We start from the raw sequence: 19569 nt of genomic DNA on the forward strand, positions 1-19569 counted from the left end.
TTTTTTTGAAAGGTGAGTTACACACGTGTAACAGTGTAACACACTGTGAGTTACACATGAGGTCTAACTAGGCCTCCTGCTACATTGGGAGACCTAAATGCAACACCTTGTTTTTGTGCATATGGCTTTCTACATTTGCCTGATCATCTTCAGTCCCTTTCTGTAGGAAAAATGTATCCTGTATAATAAAGCCTTGTTTAAGAGAGTGTCTTTTCTGAACTTGATGCAGACTAAGCAGATTAGAGCAGTAGTTCTTTGTCAGTAAAAGCAATTGTGTAGAATTACAACAACATATTGATAATATCTAGTTCAACAATCTACCCTTTTTACGTTTGTATAGATTCTTATTCTTTTGTTTTGCTGTTAAATATTCCTAAAAAGTAAATATTATGCCGTTGCAGATTTCTTTTATGGTGGCAAAAGATGCAGAAATGCATAAGAATAAACTGCAGTACTTTATGGAGCAATTCTATGGAATCATCAGGAACACGGATTCAAACAGCAAGGATTTATCCATTGCAATTCGTGGATATGGACTTTTTGCAGGAGTATGGCCCGTTAATTTACTCTGATCTTTTTATTTCATTTGAGTGTTTAAAGGAATATAATTTATTGTGTTTTTGAACAGCATCTCACACTTGTGACAGTATTGCTACTTGCTTTGTTGTTAACTTGATTTTTCAGTGCCAACTATGTACTAGGATTTTGTGCACATATTACCTCAAATTCTCATAACTCTCCTATAAGCTTTTAGGAGTATCATTCCACTTTACAGATGAGGAAACAGACCCACAGGAATTAGGTAACTTGTCAAAGGACATAGTAATTGACAGAGCTATGATATAAATTGAAGTCATTTTTTCAGTTACGCTATGCTGCCTGTTATTTATGAAGTAAAATTTTAATTGCTGTTACACAGTGTTTTAGAAAGGTTCTTATGACAGGAGTGTATTTAAGAATATTGGGGCGCCTGGGTGGCGCAGTCGGCTAAGCGTCCGACTTCAGCCAGGTCACGATCTCGCGGTCCGTGAGTTCGAGCCCCGCGTCAGGCTCTGGGCTGACGGCTCAGAGCCTGGAGCCTGTTTCCGATTCTGTGTCTCCCTCTCTCTCTGCCCCTCCCCCGTTCATGCTCTGTCTCTCTCTGTGCCAAAAATAAATAAAAAAAAACGTTGAAAAAAAAAAATTAAAAAAAAAAAAAAAAAGAATATTGATGGTAACTATAGTTATTTCCCTCTTAGTGGATCTCTGTGACTTCTACTTTATAGAGAAAATGGCTTGCTACTTCTCTTTCTACAGATCTGCCCAATCAGTGTCTACTCTCTTTTTCAGGGAAGGAGAGTCCCTCTTCCCAGCTTTCTACTCTTACTACTCATTCCATTTCTGATAATTTCCTCACTTGCTTCCAAATCATCTTTCCTCCTCTTGCTTTGTTTAAATCTTTATTTCCATTTGTCTCTGTTGGGTCCTTTATATTTAGGGCAGAAGAACCTGTATGTGAAGAGGCTCAGATGTAAATGAAAACAAGGAATTTTTTTTTTCTTTTTTTTTTTTTTTGAGAGAGTTTTGCATGCATGCACATGCGCGAGCAGGGCAGGGGAAGAGGGAGAAAGAGAGAGAATGTTAAGCAGGTTCTATGCCCAGTGCAGAGCCTGACTCAGGGCTCGATCCCACCACTGTGGGATCATGACCTGAGCCAAAATCGAGAGTTAGGTGCTCAATCCCGACTGAGCCACCCAGGCACGCCAAGAACATGGAATTTCCAACTTTATACACTGTGGTCTGACCAACTTCAACTTGTTCACTGTGGTTAGATATGTTCACAGTGTAGCTGGTGCGTGACAGTCAAGAATGAAGGGAGAGGGAGTCTACAAAGATGAACTAGTCAGATCCTCAGGGAAGCTAGATTAGATCTGAACTCCAAAGAAGCCTTTGAAAAATCTGAAGCTCGATAGTAGCATTATCAGATTTGTGAGTGACACAGGTGGCTCCGGATGTAGTGTGCAGCACGGTGTAGTAGTGAATTCCAGCTTTGTGTTTACTTCTCAGTCTCCCCTTCTAGGTGACCAGCCTCACGGTGCAGAGACCACATCTTACTGGTCTTTGGTAGCTGCCATCTAAGCAATATCTAGGATAGTCGACAATCAATAGATGTTTTGTGTATAAATAAATATTTAGAGTAACAGATTATTTTTAAAAGCATCTTTATGAGATATATTTTATAACTGTGTTTCATCTCCATTAAAAAGTTTGTTGATATTCAGTTTATAATCACATGGCTTAACATGATACTTTAAATCTTATTATTTTGACATTGACGAGATTGATAGACTTTTGTTTACCTTTCTGAAAGCCTTGCAAGGTTATAAATGCAAAAGATGTTGACTTCATGTATGTAGAGCTCATTCAGCGGTGCAAACAGCTGTTCCTCACCCAGACAGACACTGCTGATGACCACATTTACCACATGCCAAGTTTCCTCCAGTCTGTTGGAAGTGTTTTGCTTTACCTTGATACAGTAAGTGAAATTAATTAAACTGAGCACTATTTTAATTAATCTCAGTTCTTCAGATAATTTGACGGTGTCATAGGAATTGTATGCATTCAGTATAGGCACTGTTGTGATCAAGACATTTTTAATTAGTATTTTGTGTTAATTATTGTCACGAAGCTTGACTTTTTGTTATCCAAAGCAGGAAAACTTATTTGTTATTTGTTCCATTTTTATAAAAAGATTAAGATTGCTGCTTGGGGTAGTTTGCACCGTAAGTTTCAGACAGTTTTACTCTTGATTTTTTTAGGCAGTCACAGTGTTAAGCTTATTAGTAGATTAGGTATAAGCCAGGTTTTTCATTTATCTAGTATGTGTCTACTTGAGTTGTAATTATTGTAGATATTTATATCATTCCTATATTTATTTATTTCCTTCTCTAACTTTTAGTTTGCTCTCCATTTCTGCTAGGTTCCTGAGGTGTATACTCCAGTTCTGGAACATCTCATTGTGGCACAGATAGACAGTTTCCCACAATATAGTCCGAAAATGCAGTCAGTGTGTTGTAAAGCCATAGTAAAAGTTTTCCTAGCCTTGGTGGGGAAAGGACCAGTTCTCTGGAATTGCATCAGTACTGTGGGTGAGTTTGGAACTCACCCTTGTTTTGATGATGATGAATGATGAATACCTAGCATGTTGTTTGATGTAGATATCTTTTGTATCTTTTTTTTTCAATATATGAAATTTATTGTCATATTGGTTTCCATACAACACCCAGTGCTCATCCCAAAAGGTGCCCTCCTCAATACCCATCACCCACCCTCCCGTCCCTCCCATCCCCCATCAACCCTCAGTTTGTTCTCAGTTTTTAACAGTCTCTTATGCTTTGGCTCTCTCCCACTCTAACCTCTTTTTTTTTTTTTTTTTCCTTCCCCTCCTCCATGGGTTTCAGTTAAGTTTCTCAGGATCCACATAAGAGTGAAAACATATGGAATCTGTCTTTCTCTGTATGGCTTATTTCACTTAGCATCACACACTCCAGTTCCATCCACGTTGCTACAAAGGGCCATATTTCGTTCTTTCTCATTGCCATGTAGTACTCCATTGTGTATGTAAACCACAATTTCTTTATCCATTCATCAGTTGATGGACATTTAGGCTCAACAATTTGGCTATTGTTGAGAGTGCTGCTATAAACATTGGGGTACAAGTGCCCCTATGCATCAGTACTCCTGTATCCCTTGGGCAAATTGCTAGCAGTGCTATTGCTGGGTCATAGGGTAGGTCTATTGTTAATTTTCTGAGGAACCTCCACACTGCTTTCCAGAGTGGCTGCACCAATTTGCATTCCCACCAACAGTGCAAGAGGGTTCCCGTTTCTCCACATCCTCGCCAGCATCTATAGTCTCCTGATTTGTTCATTTTGGCCACTCTGGCGTGAGGTGATATCTGAGTGTGATTTTGATTTGTATTTCCTTGATGAGGAGCGACGTGAGCATCTTTTCATGGGCCTGTTGGCCATCCGGATGTCTTCTTTAGAGAAGTGTCTATTCATGTTTTCTGCCCATTTCTTCACTGGGTTATTTGTTTTTCGGGTGTGGAGTTGGGTGAGCTCTTTATAGATTTTGGATACTAGCCCTTTGTCCGATATGTCATTTTCAAATATCTTTTCCCATTCCGTTGGTTGCCTTTTAGTTTTGTTGGTTGTTTCCTTTGCTGTGCAGAAGCTTTTTATCTTCATAAGGTCCCAGTAGTTCATTTTTGCTTTTAATTCCCTTGCCTTTGGGGATGTGTCGAGTAAGAGATTGCTACGGCTGAGGTCAGAGAGGTCTTTTCCTGCTTTCTCCTCTAGGGTTTTGATGGTTTCCTGTCTCACATTCAGGTCCTTTATCCATTTTGAGTTTATTTTTGTGAATGGTGTGAGAAAGTGGTCTAGTTTCAACCTTCTGCATGTTGCTGTCCAGTTCTCCCAGCACCATTTGTTAAAGAGACTGTCTTTTTTCCATTGGATGTTCTGTCCTGCTTTGTCAAAGATGAGTTGGCCATACGTTTGTGGGTCTAGTTCTGGGGTTTCTATTCTATTCCATTGGTCTATGTGTCTGTTTTTGTGCCAATATCATGCTGTCTTGATGATGACAGCTTTGTAGTAGAGGCTAAAGTCTGGGATTGTGATGCCTCCTGCTTTGGTCTTCTTCTTCAAAATTACTTTGGCTATTCGGGGCCTTTTGTGGTTCCATATGAATTTTAGGATTGCTTGTTCTAGTTTCGAGAAGAATGCTGGTGCAATTTTGATTGGGATTGCATTGAAAGTGTAGAGTGCTTTGGGTAGTATTGACATTTTGGCAATATTTATTCTTCCAATCCATGAGCGAATGTTGAACCAGCCCTGCATCCCAGGAATGAATCCCACTTGATCATGGTGAAGAATTCTTTATATATGCTGTTGAATTCGATTTGCTAGTATCTTATTGAGAATTTCTGCATCCATATTCATCAGGGATATTGGCCTGTAGTTCTCTTTTTTTACTGGGTCTCTGTCTGGTTTGGGAATCAAAGTAATACTGGCTTCATAGAATGAGTCTGGAAGTTTTCCTTCCCTTTCTATTTCTTGGAATAGCTTGAGAAGGATAGGTATTATCTCTGCTTTAAACGTCTGGTAGAACTCCCCTGGGAAGCCTTCTGGTCCTGGGCTCTTATTTGTTGGGAGATTTTTGATAACTGATTCAATTTCTTCGCTGGTTATGGGTCTGTTCAAGCTTTCTATTTCCTCCTGATTGAGTTTTGGAAGACTGTGGGTGTTTAGGAATTTGTCCATTTCTTCCAGGTTGTCCAGTTTGTTGGCATATAATTTTTCATAGTATTCCCTGATAATTGCTTGTATGTCTGAGGGATTGGTTGTAATAATTCCATTTTCATTCATGATTTTATCTATTTGGGTCATCTCCCTTTTCTTTTTGAGAAGCCTGGCTAGAGGTTTGTCAATTTTGTTAATTTTTTCAAAAAACCAACTCTTGGTTTCGTTGATCTGCTCTACAGTTTTTATAGATTCTATATTGTTTATTTCTGCTCTGATCTTTATTATTTCTTCTTCTGCTGGGTTTAGGCTGCCTTTGCTGTTCTGCTTCTCTTTCCTTTAGGTGTGCTGTTAGATTTTGTATTTGGGATTTTTCTTGTTTCTTGAGATAGGCCTGGATTGCGATGTATTTTCCTCTCAGGACTGCCTTCGCTGCATCCCAAAGCGTTTGGATTGTTGTATTTTCATTTTTGTTTGTTTCCATGTATTTTTTAATTTCTTCTCTAATTGCCTGGTTGACCCACTCATTCTTTAGTAGGGTGTTCTTTAACCTCCATGCTTTTGGAGGTTTTCCAGACTTTTTCCTGTGGTTGATTTCAAGCTTCATCGCATTGTGGTCTGAAAGTATGCATGGTATGATCTCAATTCTTGTATACTTATGAAGGGCTGTTTTGTGACCCAGTATATGATCTATGTTGGAGAATGTTCCATGTGCACTCGAGAAGAAAGTATATTCTGTTGCTTTGGGATGCAGAGTTCTAAATATATCTGTCAAGTCCATCTGATCCAATGTGTCATTCAGGGCCCTTGTTTCTTTATTGACCGTGTGTCTAGATGATCTATCCATTTCTGTAAGTGGAGTGTTAAAGTCCCCTGCAATGACCACATTCTTATCAATAAGGTTGCTTATGTTTGTGAGTAATTGTTTTATATATTTGGGGGCTCCGGTATTCGGCGCATAGACATTTATAATTGTTAGCTCTTCCTGATGGATAGACCCTGTAATTATTATATAATGCCCTTCTTCATCTCTTGTTACAGCCTTTAATTTAAAGTCTAGTTTGGGGGCGCCTGGGTGGCTCAGTCGGTTAAGCATCTGACTTCGGCTCAGGTCATGATCTCGCGGTCTGTGAGTTCAAGCCCCGCATCAGGCTCTGTGCTGACAGCTCAGAGCCTGGAGCCTGTTTCAAATTCTGTGTCTCCCTCTCTCTCTGACCCTCCCCCATTCATGCTGTGTCTCCCTGTCTCAAAAATAAATAAACGTTAAAAAAAAAATTAAAAAAAAAAAGTCTAGTTTGTCTGATATAAGTATGGCTACTCCAGCTTTCTTTTGGCTTCCAGTAGCATGATAAATAGTTCTCCATCCCCTCACTCTCAATCTAAAGGTGTCCTCAGATCTAAAATGAGTCTCTTGTAGACAGCAAATAGATGGGTCTTGTTTTTTTATCCATTCTGATACCCTATGTCTTTTGGTTGGTGCATTTAATCCATTTACATTCAGTGTTATTATAGAAAGATATGGATTTAGAGTCATTGTGATATCTGTATGATTTATGCTTGTAGTGATGTCTCTGGTACTTTGTCTCACAGGATCCCCCGTAGGATCTCTTGTAGGGCTGGTTTAGTGGTGACAGATTCCTTCAGTTTATGTTTGTTTGGGGAGACCTTTATCTCTCCTTCTATTCTGAATGACAGACTTGCTGGATAAAGGATTCTCGGCTGCATATTTTTTCTGTTTAGCACACTGAAGATATCGTGTCAAGCCTTTCTCGCCTGCCAAGTTTCAAAAGAGAGATCAGTCACGAGTCTTACAGGTCTCCCTTTATATGTTAGAGCACGTTTACCCCTTGCTGCTTTCAGAATTTTCTCTTTATCCTTGTATGTTGTCAGTTTCACTATGTCGTGCAGAAGATCAAGTGACGTCTGAAGGGAGTTCTCTGTGCCTCTTGGATTTCAATGCCTTTTTCCTTCCCCAGTCAGGGAAGTTCTCAGCTATTATTTCTTCAAGTACCCCTTCAGCACCTTTCCCTCTCTCTTCCTCCTCTGGGATACCAATTATGCGTATATTATTTCTTTTTAGTGTATCACTTAGTTCTCTAATTTTCTCCTCATACTCCTGGATTTTTTTGTCTCTCTTTTTCTCAGCTTCCTCTTTTTCCATAACTTTATCTTCTAGTTCACCTATTCTCTCCTCTGCCTCTTCAATCCGAGCCGTCGTGGTTTCCATTTTGTTTTGCATTTCGTTCAAAGCGTTTTTCAGCTCCTCCTGACTGCTCCTTAGTCCCTTGATCTCTGTGGCAAGAGATTCTCTGCTGTCTTCTATACTGTTTTCAAGCCCAGCGATTAATTTTATGACTATTATTCTAATTCACTTTCTGTTATATTATTTAAATCCTTTTTGATCAGTTCATTAGTGTTGTTATTTCCTGGAGATTCTTCTGAGGGGAATTCTTCCGTTTGGTCGTTTTGGATAGTCCCTGGAGTGGTGAGGACCTGCAGGGCACTTCCCCTGTGCTGTGGTGTATAACTGGAGTTGGTGGGCGGGGCCGCAGTCCGACCTGATGTCTGCCCGCAGCCCACCGCTGGGGCCACAGTCAGACTGGTGTGTGCCTTCTCTTCCCCTCTCCTAGGGGCGGGATTCACTGTGGGGTGGCGTGGCCCGTCTGGGCTACTTGCACACTGCCAGGCTTGTGTTGCTGGGGATCTGGCGTATTAGCTGGGGTGGGTAGGCAAGGTGCACGGGGGCAGGAGGGGCAGGCTTAGCTCGCTTCTCCTTAGGTGATCCACTTCAGGAGGGGCCCTGTGGCAGCCGGAGGGAGTCAGACCCGCTGCCGGAGGGGTGGCTCCGCAGAAGCACAGCGTTGGGTGTTTGCGCGGAGCGAGCAAGTTCCCCGGCAGGAACTGGTTCCCTTTGGGATTTTGGCTGGGGGATGGGCGGGGGAGATGGCGCTGGCGAGCGCCTTTTTCCCCGCCAAACTGAGCTCTGTCATCCCGGGGCTCGGCGACTCTCCCTCCCTTTGTCCTCCAGCCTTCCTGCTTTCCGAGCAGAGCTGTTAACTTATGACCTCCCAGACGCTAAGTCGCGCTTGCTGTCGGAACACAGTCCGTCCGGCCCCTCCGCTTTTGCAAGCCAGACTCAGCTCTGTTTGGCCGGCGTGCCGCCCCTCCGCCCGGCTCCCTCCCGCCAGTCCGTGGAGCGCGCACCGCCTCGCCGCCCTTCCTACCCTCTTCCGTGGGCCTCTCTTCTGTGCTTGGCTCCGGATACTCTGTTCTGCTAGTCTTCTGGTCGTTTTCTGGGTTAGTTAGGCAGGTGTAGGTGAAATCTAAGTGATCAGCAGGACGCGCGGTGAGCCCAGCGTCCTCCTACGCCTCCATCTTCCCCCTAAATCTATCGACCAACCCCTAATCTTAACGGTGACACAGCATATACACGTGAATGTAAACCTCACCTCATCTTTAACACTCACTCTACACCTGGCTCGCACCATGCATGTGCACTCACATCATCGATACAGGGAGATCACAGGACTGGTGTGACTTCAGCACTGGAGATTTCCCTGGCCAAAACCTTAACTGTAGCTAAGGCTTTCTCCCTCTTTTGTATCTTTTGATGCCTGGTGGGAACTGATGTTTTGGTGGATCAAAATCTCCTTTTTCATCCTTTTTTTTTGAATCTTTTTTTTCTCCCTTTTGCTCCTGAATCTTAATGGTCTAAAATTTTACACTGCGGATATGAATAGACTTGAGAGGGAAAATGGAGAGGTGCGGTTATGTTTAGTAAAATAGTGGCTGTCATTTTCACTGAGTGTTTGGGTGTACTTGTTGATGTTTCCTTCATTTTTGTTTTCATTTTGTTTTTTCAGTGCATCAGGGTTTAATCAGAATATGTTCTAAGCCTGTGATCCTTCAAAAGGTAAAGTCTGAATCTAATGTTTTGAAAATTAGTCTTTTGTCACTGAAAGTTAGAAGTGATGCTGGGATTTTTAGTCTGTAAATATAAAAAAATGGCCTTTTTAGTTATAAGCCATGCCTTGCATTGTGAAAAGTGTAGGACATAATGCCTCTATAGTTTTTCAGGTGAATAAATTCCTACGTTATGGGACATCCTTAAATGTAACTTTACTGTTATATACACATTTTTACAAGAAGGGGGTGGCTTCTCTTGAAACTCTGAGACAGAATGCTTAGGCGTATCATGGGAGACATATCTTAGTTGCTTGAAGTTGTAGGAAATAGGAGGAGGTGGGAGATGGACCTGAGTAGGAAAATGAGACAAATGACCCCTAGCAGATTCCTTGGGCATTGTTTTGAGATATTTTTAATTCATCGCTATTTTAGTCCCAGTTAGAAAAATCATGATTTTTTTTTTTTTTTTTTAGCTTTCTTATTATGCTTTCATGCTATACTATCTTCCTCAATCAAATTAGTATCTGACTAGTGAATGTTTTAGCTTAGGCAGTTCTGAAAATCAGAACATTCTGGCAGCCATGCTTATTTTGTGAATCCACCAGTAAATATTGGTTTGTTGTCTTCCTGCCCAGGGTGCTGAGTCTGAATCTGAAGACTATCGTGCATCAGGGGAAGTTAGAACTGGCAAATGGAAAGTGCCCACGTATAAAGATTATTTGGATCTTTTTAGAAGTCTCCTGAGTTGTGACCAGATGATGGTAAAAATGACTTGTTTAAAGCCGTGAAAGTACTCTAATTCCTCTTTATTAGTCTCCATACTTTTACCCTTAGGACTTGCTAATTTCAGAATTATATTTTACTAACTATTCAGTTGTTTTATTGCTAAAGTACTTCATGTAATAAAAAATTAAAGTGGTATCAGTTAGGAACAAAATCATAGAACTCATATAAACTTAATAATTGCCATAGCTGAGTTCTTATTTCATCTGTGAGTAGCCAGTGTAGTATGTTTGATGCTAAATTATTTTTCCTGACAGATCAGCCTTTTAGGTAGCAAAAGTATAACAGTATTATCACCATGGAAGAGCTATTCTCTTTTTATTTGTTAAAGATGAAGATTAAAAAAAAAAGATGAAGAGAAATGTCACTGACTCAGTAGTGTGAAGGCAATTGGTATATGGTTTTTTACATCATTTATGATTAGAATAATGCCTCCTGCTTAATGTTTCTGATAGATGTTTCTCTAATGTCTCCTTTAAGCCAGGTTCTGGCCACCATTTCAGCATAGACTTTGACAAAGCATTATACCCTAGGAAAAACAATTTGTGTCCATAGATAATTTCTCTTCTCCTATCTTAGGAGTTTTTAGTTGTTTTCTTACTGAAGTAAAATAGTATAGCAGTGTTAGTACTTTTACCTACAATATTTCTTTTTTATATATGATGTTAGGTGTTCCTATGTTTTGTGGTTAAGTTCCATAGAACATTTGCCTGAGTAAAGGCAGAGTCATTGGCCTATTTTTTGGAATAGTAGAATAGTTTCACTTAAAAAAAATGTTTACTTATTTATTTTGAGAGAGAGAGAGAGAGAGAGAGAGAGAGAGAAAGCAGGGAAGAGGCAAAGAGATGGAGAGAGAGAGAATTCCCAAGCAGCGTTTGTCTGCCAGTGCAGAGCTGACATGGGGCTTGAACCAATGAATTGTGAGATCATGACCTGAGCCGAGACCAAGAGTCGGATGCTCAACCAACTGAGCCAGCCACCCAGGTGCACCAGAATAGTTTCACTTTTAAAGAAATGATAAATTATATTTTTAAGTCCATTCTGAGGATAGGTGTGCATTTATCCACGTGTATGTATGCTTGTATGTGTGTATATACAGATATGTGTGTAAGCATGCTTATTTACACACACATATATATAAATGTACATGCATGTGTATTTGTACAAACATGTATATGTAATATATGTGTGTGTGTATATATACCTAAGTGTTTTTACATACACGCTTTAGGTGGGATGAATGCTTTGATGAGGATTGGCCTAAATCTTCTCATTTGCCACTTTGTACTTAGTAAGTATCTGTTACATGTATGGGTTAAGTCCTATCTGACTGAAATGATACTGTCCTAATAATTTAGGAAAGTGTCTACATTTTGCACCTGAAAACTTCCAGGTAAATCTCCTCCAGTTTACACAGAAGTTGCTATAATATCTGAATATGCAAGTACACATGTGCATTATAATTTAATATGGATACTGCTACCTTTTTGCATAAAATTTTGAAGCTTATTTTCTTTATTTTAAAGGATTTTCTTTTAGCAGATGAAGTATTTCTCTTTGTGAATTCCTCCCTTCAAAGTCTGAATCGTTTGCTGTATGATGAATTTGTCAAATCAGTTTTGAAGATTATTGAGAAACTGGATCTTACACTAGAAAAACAGAATGTTGGGGGATATGAGGTTAGAAGTTTTTGTCAGTAATAATTTTGCATCATTTTTATAGCAGCTCTTTGTATGTAAACATCCAGGGGAAAATAACACATTTGTAGAATATTGTAGGCAATTGATTTCTGCAGCATTCATGTGTGTCATTGATACTTTGCTAACTGAATAGCTCAGTGTGTAGAAAATGTTATCTCAATATTGTTCAAAAAGTAATTTGTATGTTTAATATTTCAAAACCATTTATTTTAAAAAATTTGTTTCCTAGGCTTGTTACTCATTTCTTAGCAATAGTAAAGAGTCAGATCTTACTTTGTGTAGGGGTGACTTACTATAGTGGGATAGGGAAACCTGGGATTCCTCTTGTTTATAGCTAAGGAAACGCTGAACTCTGGGTTCAAGGTTAAATATGTTCTTGAGATAGTAGAATATAGGCAATAGGGAGAAAAGGAAAATACACCCTCCCTTTTTCCTGTACTCAGATTTCCTGGCCTGTGTGAAAAATAAGACATGGTTTAAGGCTGCCAGCTAGAAGCCACTGTGCTCTTATCTGAGGGTGTGTTTTAGGAAAGCACGATGGGAATGACACTAGTGTCAAAGGACTTGAGTTCCAGTGGAAAATACTAATTTGCTTTTCAGCCCAGGGATTTTTTCTGAGACTAGATTCTGCTCGTTAGTGCATACGTACTTGCACTGTAATACCATGAAGTTAGACAAAAGATAGTGGAGTGATTATGCAGAGGATAGATAAAGGAAGCAGTAACTGTATTGCATTTGCATTGTTCTGTTTTTTATGCTGGTTGATGGGAACAGCAGTATTTTTCATGCTTTGCGCGTGTCTAAAATAATTTCATTGAAAAACTTGCCAACAGGGACTTCTAGAACTATGTCCTCCCAACAAACCTGCTTTTTAGGACTTGCATCTTTGTCACTTTTGTTGTCTTCAGTGGCTTCCCTTGTACTTCCTTTCTCTTCTTGTTTTCTCTCTTCTGTTTCCTGCCCTTTTTACTTCACCTCCAGCAGGGCAGTGGTCACCTCTGCGACCATTTCCCATGTAAACCTAGAATCCACCCCAATCCTCCTTTATAGCTTCCAGTGTGTATTTCTAACTGCTTGTTTTACATTTCCACCTGAGTTTGGTGACACATAGTCTGTTCATAGTGAGTTACTGTTACTTAATACTATTAATGATTCCTGTTTCTCAGTTTGAAACCTCAAAATCCTTATGGACACGTTCTAATGTTCTGAACTTGTACCTCTGTCAAGGCATCATTGCTAGTTCCTTCAAGAAGGTATAGCCCTCCCTCTTCATATTTTTGTATTTGTACTATTCTTTTATCACTTCACTTTGGCACTTCCTTTGTCTTTTTCTTTAATGTTTTTGAGCTTTGTCATCTTTATTAAATTATAAACTTTATTAAATTGTATTACTTGTAATTGAGGACCCATATATGCCTTTCTCACTTTGATAAAGTCTTTGGATACATCTACTTTCAAGGATGAAAACGAAGCTACTGGTGTTTGGGTGATCCCGACCTCCGATCCAGCTGCTAACTTGCATCCTGCTAAACCCAAAGATTTTTCAGCTTTCATTAACCTGGTGGAAATTTGCAGGTATTTAAAAAAATTCTAATTATTTAACGGTGGAAATCACCAGCTATTGGCTATAATATAGGAAAAACACTTCTATGGATGTATGAGATGAAAAAGTAAAAGACTTAAAATCTAAAATTGCTTATATGAATCTTTATATCTAAATGTACCAGCTTAGAATTATCGTCGTTTTCTGTTTAAAAGATCCTCAGGTAGGGAGGGGTGTCTGGGTGGCTCAGTCAGTTAAGCATCTGACATTTGATTTCGGCTCGGGTCATGATCTCATGGTTCCTGGGATCAAGCCCCATGCTGGGCTGTGCACTAAAAGCGTGGAGCCTGCTTGGGATTCTCTCTCCCTCTCTTGCTGCCCCTACTCTGTGCTTGCTTGTGCACATGCTCTCTCTCTGTCTCTCTCTCTCAAAATAAATAAATAAACTTAAAAAAAAAAAAGATATCCTCGGGAAAAGAGGAACATGAAAATATTTACATAATGGAATCATATACCTTTTTGATTATATCCCTTATAATTTTGAAGCAGAATAAAAATATTATATGATAAAAACTTCTACATTAAGCTTTTAATTTGTTTTTACAGAGAGATTCTTCCTGAGAAACATGTAGAATTTTTTGAGCCATGGGTATATTCATTTGCATATGAATTAATTTTGCAGTCTACACGGTTGCCTCTCATCAGTGGTTTTTACAAATTGCTTTCTGTTGCTGTGAGAAATGCCAAGAAAATAAAATATTTTAAGGTGAGTGTTTTTTTGTGCGGACATTGAATATTCCTGTGTTTTTTAGGTTGCACGAGTGTGTATAAGTGCATTATAAAATAGTATAGTATATTGCAGTTTTAAAGTCTCATTTTCTGTGCTTTTAAAAATAGTGTGAGTTGCAATTGGATGACACTGTAAAAAAAGTTAATGGTATTTTCTGCTCTGCTTTACAAGCATCTGGCTGGTAAGGTTAGATTACCAGAGGTTGTCAAAGTGTGGTCCTAGGACCAGCAGCATCAGCATTACCTGAGAAATCTGTGCCCTCTCCAGACTTAGCTAATCAGAAACTCTGGGGGCAAGGCCGCACAGTCTGTGCTAGTAGACCACCCAGGTGATCTGGTGGCTAGTGACATTGGAGAATAACTAGGTTAGTGCACCTAATGCTCCAGTTTATCCCGAGCAGTCCAATCGGTTGATCACAGGGTGGGCAGGGTCTCTTGGTTCGTAGGTGTATGTACTGGAAGACAGGAAAGGGAAAGGGGAAGTGGACTTACCCAGGCCTCTGGCTTTTGACTAGTCATTCACCTATTACCTTAACGTTTTGCTTCTCTCTGGCCTCTGCCTAAAGTGTTATCAGAGCTGGGTTTTTTTCCCCCTCCGCGCAAGACGTTGGCAAAGTGAAAATGGATTCACTCCTTAGAAGTAAGACTGAGGGGCCCCTGGGTGGCTCAGTCGGCTGAGTGTTCCACTTGGGCTCAGGTCATGATCTCACGGTTCATGAGTTCGAGCCCTGCGTCGAGCCATGTGCTGACAGCTCAGAGCCTGGAGCCTGGTTCTGATTCTGTGTCTCCCTCTCTGCCCCTCCCTGGCTTGTGCTCTCTCTCTTTCTCCCTCTCTCTCAAAAATAAACAAACATTAAAAAAAAAAAAAAGAAGTAAGACTGGGAACTGCTAGATTAGGACACAGAATTACATGATGTTGTTCGCTTTACTAATTTACTGCTTTATTCAACAGGGAGTTGGGCTAAAGAGTCAGACACAGTCCCCTGAGGACCCAGAAAAGTATTCTTGCTTTGCTTTGTTTGCAAAATTTGGTAAAGAGGTAATTTTTAAATGATTTATCCAATGTTTTCATGGGCTATTTAAAAATTAAAGTATGTTGATAAAAAAGTCTTAGTGATCATAAATTATCTAACGACTTAAAAATTGGTTTGCTTAATCCAGATTGGGGTTAAGGGATTAGGAAGCACTAACAGAGGAAATCGTTGTATTTCAAAAGTCCCTTGAGTTTTCATTAAATAGTTTGTATGATGTCAACTCAAAACTAATGGATTCTTTAGCTCTCCATATAATGAGAATTAAGTACTTCAACAGATGAATTTTTCCTGGAGATCAGTGCTTACTTTGTAAATGACAGTAGCCATGTCATATAAAAGCTGCGTGATCAATTTTTGTGTTTGAGAATAAGGGTAAATATTTTTTAGCTGATTCTCAGATTATAGGCTCTATTCAGGTACACAGCTCCGTCTTTTTCTTTTTCTTTTTCTTTTTTGTTAAGGTTTCAGTTAAAATGAAGCAATACAAAGATGAACTTTTGGCCTCCTGTTTGACCTTTATTCTGTCCCTGCCACATGACATCATTGAACTTGATATTAGAGCCTATGTTCCTGCATTGCAGGTAAATACATTGTCTTAAGCAAATCCATTTTTTTCCCCACATAATGTTATGTTTTCTAGAAAACATGGAACTGTCAAGGTCTTGCCACTATAGTTATAGCAGGTGCTTACCCATCAGACACCCCTGGTTCAAGTTCTACTTCTGCCACTTAGTAGCCTTGGGACTTGGGACACTTGGTTTGGCCTCTCAGAACTTCCCTGACAGGTGGATGTGAAGATTAAACTTTCCTTGTGTTGAAAGTTTGCAGTAGAACACCAGCTACATAGACTGGTGGTGCTCCTTTTCCCAGGAATGACCTTGGATGCCCCTCCTTACCTCCAGCAGTATCTGTCAGTAGAAAGGCTTATTCACTAGAAACCACAACTAATTGGTGTTTTTTTCTCTTTAAATGTTAAATTCCCTGTATTTCAGTTTACCTTGTTTGTATTGATATGTAGATGGCTTTTAAACTGGGCCTGAGCTATCCCCCACTGGCAGAAGTAGGCCTGAATGCCCTAGAAGAATGGTCCGTTTACATCTGCAAACATGTAATTCAGCCCTATTATAAAGACATTTTACCCAGCCTTGATGGATATCTGAAAATTTCAGCCTTATCAGGTAAGGTTTGGAAGAATTGTGATGTGTATCTTAAATAAAATGGCAAGGTAATAACTTTAGTAGGACTATTTGTATTTCTGCAACTTCTGTAATTTGAGCCTAACGTATTCAAAATATGTTTGATTGAGATTTTTGTAATATTCCCAATTTAGTCAATATAATTGGGACATAAGAAAATACTTGAGATATTAAACCTTGTTTTCATTTTATTCACTTATATCCTACCAAGATTTATAGAATCTTCAAGGGCAAAACTCTATCTTTATATATTGAACTCCTTATAAATCCTAATACACTGCCTTGCAAATAAATAAATAGTTAAATAAGTAGGAATTAAAACTATGAAAATTTAACAGTAATATTATATTTTGTTAATTTTTATTGGTTTTCCAAATATAATTGATGAAACACTAATGTTAGCCAGTTTAGAAGAATTGCCATAGTCGGTTTGGGAAAAGATTCAAAGGAAAAAATGATTGGGCCAGGCAAAAGTGTGACCAGTCAAGAAAAGTAGTAATTAGAGTTCAGGGGGACAGATTTACTTGAACCAGAATGAACATGGACACTGTTCTTAGATGGAGCAAAAAGAAAGATTCAGACTGGAGAAAGTGAAACATTGCTAAGACTTTACAAGTTAGTGTCATGAAAAATTAAGTGAGTTAAGTATTAAATTTGTAAAATTTTATCTACATGAACTGTTTTATTATTCAACTTAAGTATTGTTGATTTGGAAATAGTAAGTGAAAGTTGTGTGACACATTTTGTTCACTGAGTCTGTTTTTCTGACACCCTTGATGTATATTCAGAGTTCAAGAAGAGTCACAATTTTGGGAGATTTTTCTGTAAATGTTAGCAATAACAAGCTTATTTAGAGACAAAAAAAAATAAGTTAATGTTTATAGGTTACTTAGGCTTTTAAAATTCACATCATATAAGGATTGCTGTATTTGAGTAGATCACTAAAAAACATGGACTTAGTTAAAAAAAAATGAAGATATCTAATAGCAAATACTTTGTTGGTACTTTTTGTTTTCTAGAATTTAGTTCTGTCAATTAGCTCATTGAAAAGATTTATGTCGGGGCTCCTGGGTGGCTCAGTTGGTTAAGCATCCAGCTTAAAGCTCAGGTCATGATCTTGTGGTCTGTAAGTTCGAGCCCTGCGTCGAGCTCTGTGCTGACAGCTCAGAGCCTGGAGCCTGCTTTGGATTGTGTGTCTCCCTCTCTCTCTCTGCCCCTCTTCCGCTCATGCCTCTGTGTGTGTCTCTCTCTCAAAAGTAAATAAAATTTTTTTAAAGAATAAAAAAAGAAAAGATTTATGTTTTTTAAAAAATGATAAGGGAAAATACTGTGATTATTTTTTTAAATTGTTTTGAGAGAGAGCATGTGTGCACACAGGCATGCAAGCAGGGGAGAGGGGGGAGAGAGAGAATATTAAACAGGTTCCACGCCTACCACGGAGCCCGAAGCTCACAACCACGAGATCATGACCTGAGCTGAAATCAGGAGTTGGACACTTAACTGAGCCACCAATGTACCTTGATACTGTGATTCTTTTAAGCAAAAGGATATTGCTATTCATAAATATGTGTACTTTAGACAATTAGAAGATAGGGAAAAACAGAGAGTAGCTAAAGTAAATAATAAAAGAAAATCCATAAACTTAAAGACAACTCCTATTTTTAGTAATGTTTTATTTGAAATTATATCAGACTTTCAGGACAGTTGCACTAATAGTGAAAGGAACTCCTGTATACTCTACACAGATTCCACAAGTAAGGTTTTGTTCCCTGTTTTATTGTTGCATGTATTCTCCTTATATTAGGTGATAATATGTGTGTGTATTTATACATGACATTTTTTTCTGAACCCTTTATAAGTTGCAGACATCATGGATGTTTATGCCTAAATGTTGCAATGTGTATTTCTTTTTTTTTTTTTTTTAATTTTTTTTTTTAACGTTTATTTATTTTTGAGACAGAGAGAGACAGAGCATGAACAGGGGAGGGGCAGAGAGAGAGGGAGACACAGAATCTGAAACAGGCCCCAGTCTCTGAGCTGTCAGCACAGAGCCCGATGCGGGGCTCGAACTCACGGACCGTGAGATCGTGACCTGAGCCGAAGTCGGACGCTTAACCGACCGAGCCACCCAGGTGCCCCAACAATGTGTATTTCTTAAGAGTGAGGACATTATTTCATACAACCATGGTATCATTATCAAAATCAGGAAGAATAACACAGATACAGTATTTTTTTCTAATCTATAATCCATATGTAGATTTCTCAGTTGTCCCATTAATTTCTTTTATAGCTATACTTTTCCTGATACAGCATTCAATCTAGGACTATGTGTTGGATTTAATTATCATAATGCCTTAGCTTTCTTTAATGTGGGTAGCTCTTTAGCCTGTCTTAGTTCTCATGTGTGGGCTTGTCTGTTTTCTCATGATGAGGTTCAGGGATGCTATTTTGGCAGAAACACCCAGAACTGATGCCATGGCCTCCTCATAGCATCATGATAGTAATTGGTGCCATTACCAGTTATGTTCATTTTGACAGTTTGGTTAGTGAGTTTCTGCTCCACCTTTATGTAACCCTAAAGTTATAGTTTTACCTTTGTGGGAGTTAGTCATTTGAAATCCTCTTCCTTTCTTCTCCTAAAGTATTCAGTCCTAAGACCTTTAGGCAGCACAGAGCAAGTTAGGTGTTAGGGTAGCAGTGGTCGTCCCCAGGAACATAAGGGGGGCAACTTGGAGGGGCAGCCTGGCATGGAGCTGGAGCAGGGTGGGGGGTTCCCGCATGTTGGGCTTCATAAGGTGTGGAGGTCAAGGCGGGATGGGGAAGGTGACATATGGGTGATTGATCAAATAAATAAATAAAGGTTAACAGAAGCTAGATTTCTCTTTGTTAGAGAAGGGAGTTACAAATAGAGAAAGAGAAAACTAAAGTGAACCCTATGGTATTGGATAGCAAATGGATGTATTGGTGTGAGATCATGGTACTTCCTCTTTCCCTCTCCCCATCTTTTTCTCTGCCTTTCTTCCTCTCTGTCTCTCTTGCTCACACACACAGACACTTATATACATACACACATATGGGTAAATTAAGGTAAAAATAGAGACGACAGAGTGAGTCAAGAGTTGGGTAAAAATAGAGATGACAGAGTGTGTGTGTGTGTGTGTGTGCGCGTGCACATGCACGCATGTATTCCAAATCAGTCCATTGAAAGGGCCTGCTTTGGAATAGTGATACCTTAATAGTAATGAACAAACCTAGTGCCCAGATCATGGTTTCTAAATGTCATTTTACATTGAAAGGAACCAGAACTCCTTGGAGAGATGACTGGCTCCAGCCTGG

The 19569-nt window shown here is 39.3% G+C and overlaps 1 protein-coding gene across 1 annotated transcript in view; it reads left to right on the top strand.

Moving 5' to 3' along the window:
• PRKDC (protein kinase, DNA-activated, catalytic subunit) overlaps positions 1-19569 on the top strand; it is a 214119-nt gene that overhangs the window by 17260 nt on the left and 177290 nt on the right. The window contains exons 11-21 of the mRNA XM_049633721.1: positions 402-548; positions 2351-2515; positions 2960-3128; positions 9146-9195; positions 9824-9949; positions 11498-11650; positions 13131-13246; positions 13821-13980; positions 14956-15042; positions 15499-15618; positions 16056-16215. Coding sequence (XP_049489678.1) covers positions 402-548; positions 2351-2515; positions 2960-3128; positions 9146-9195; positions 9824-9949; positions 11498-11650; positions 13131-13246; positions 13821-13980; positions 14956-15042; positions 15499-15618; positions 16056-16215 — 1453 coding nt within the window. The remainder of the gene's footprint in view (positions 1-401; positions 549-2350; positions 2516-2959; positions 3129-9145; positions 9196-9823; positions 9950-11497; positions 11651-13130; positions 13247-13820; positions 13981-14955; positions 15043-15498; positions 15619-16055; positions 16216-19569) is intronic.

This window comes from Panthera uncia, chromosome F2 (assembly GCF_023721935.1).
Source record: "Panthera uncia isolate 11264 chromosome F2, Puncia_PCG_1.0, whole genome shotgun sequence".
Lineage (NCBI taxonomy): Eukaryota > Metazoa > Chordata > Mammalia > Carnivora > Felidae > Panthera > Panthera uncia.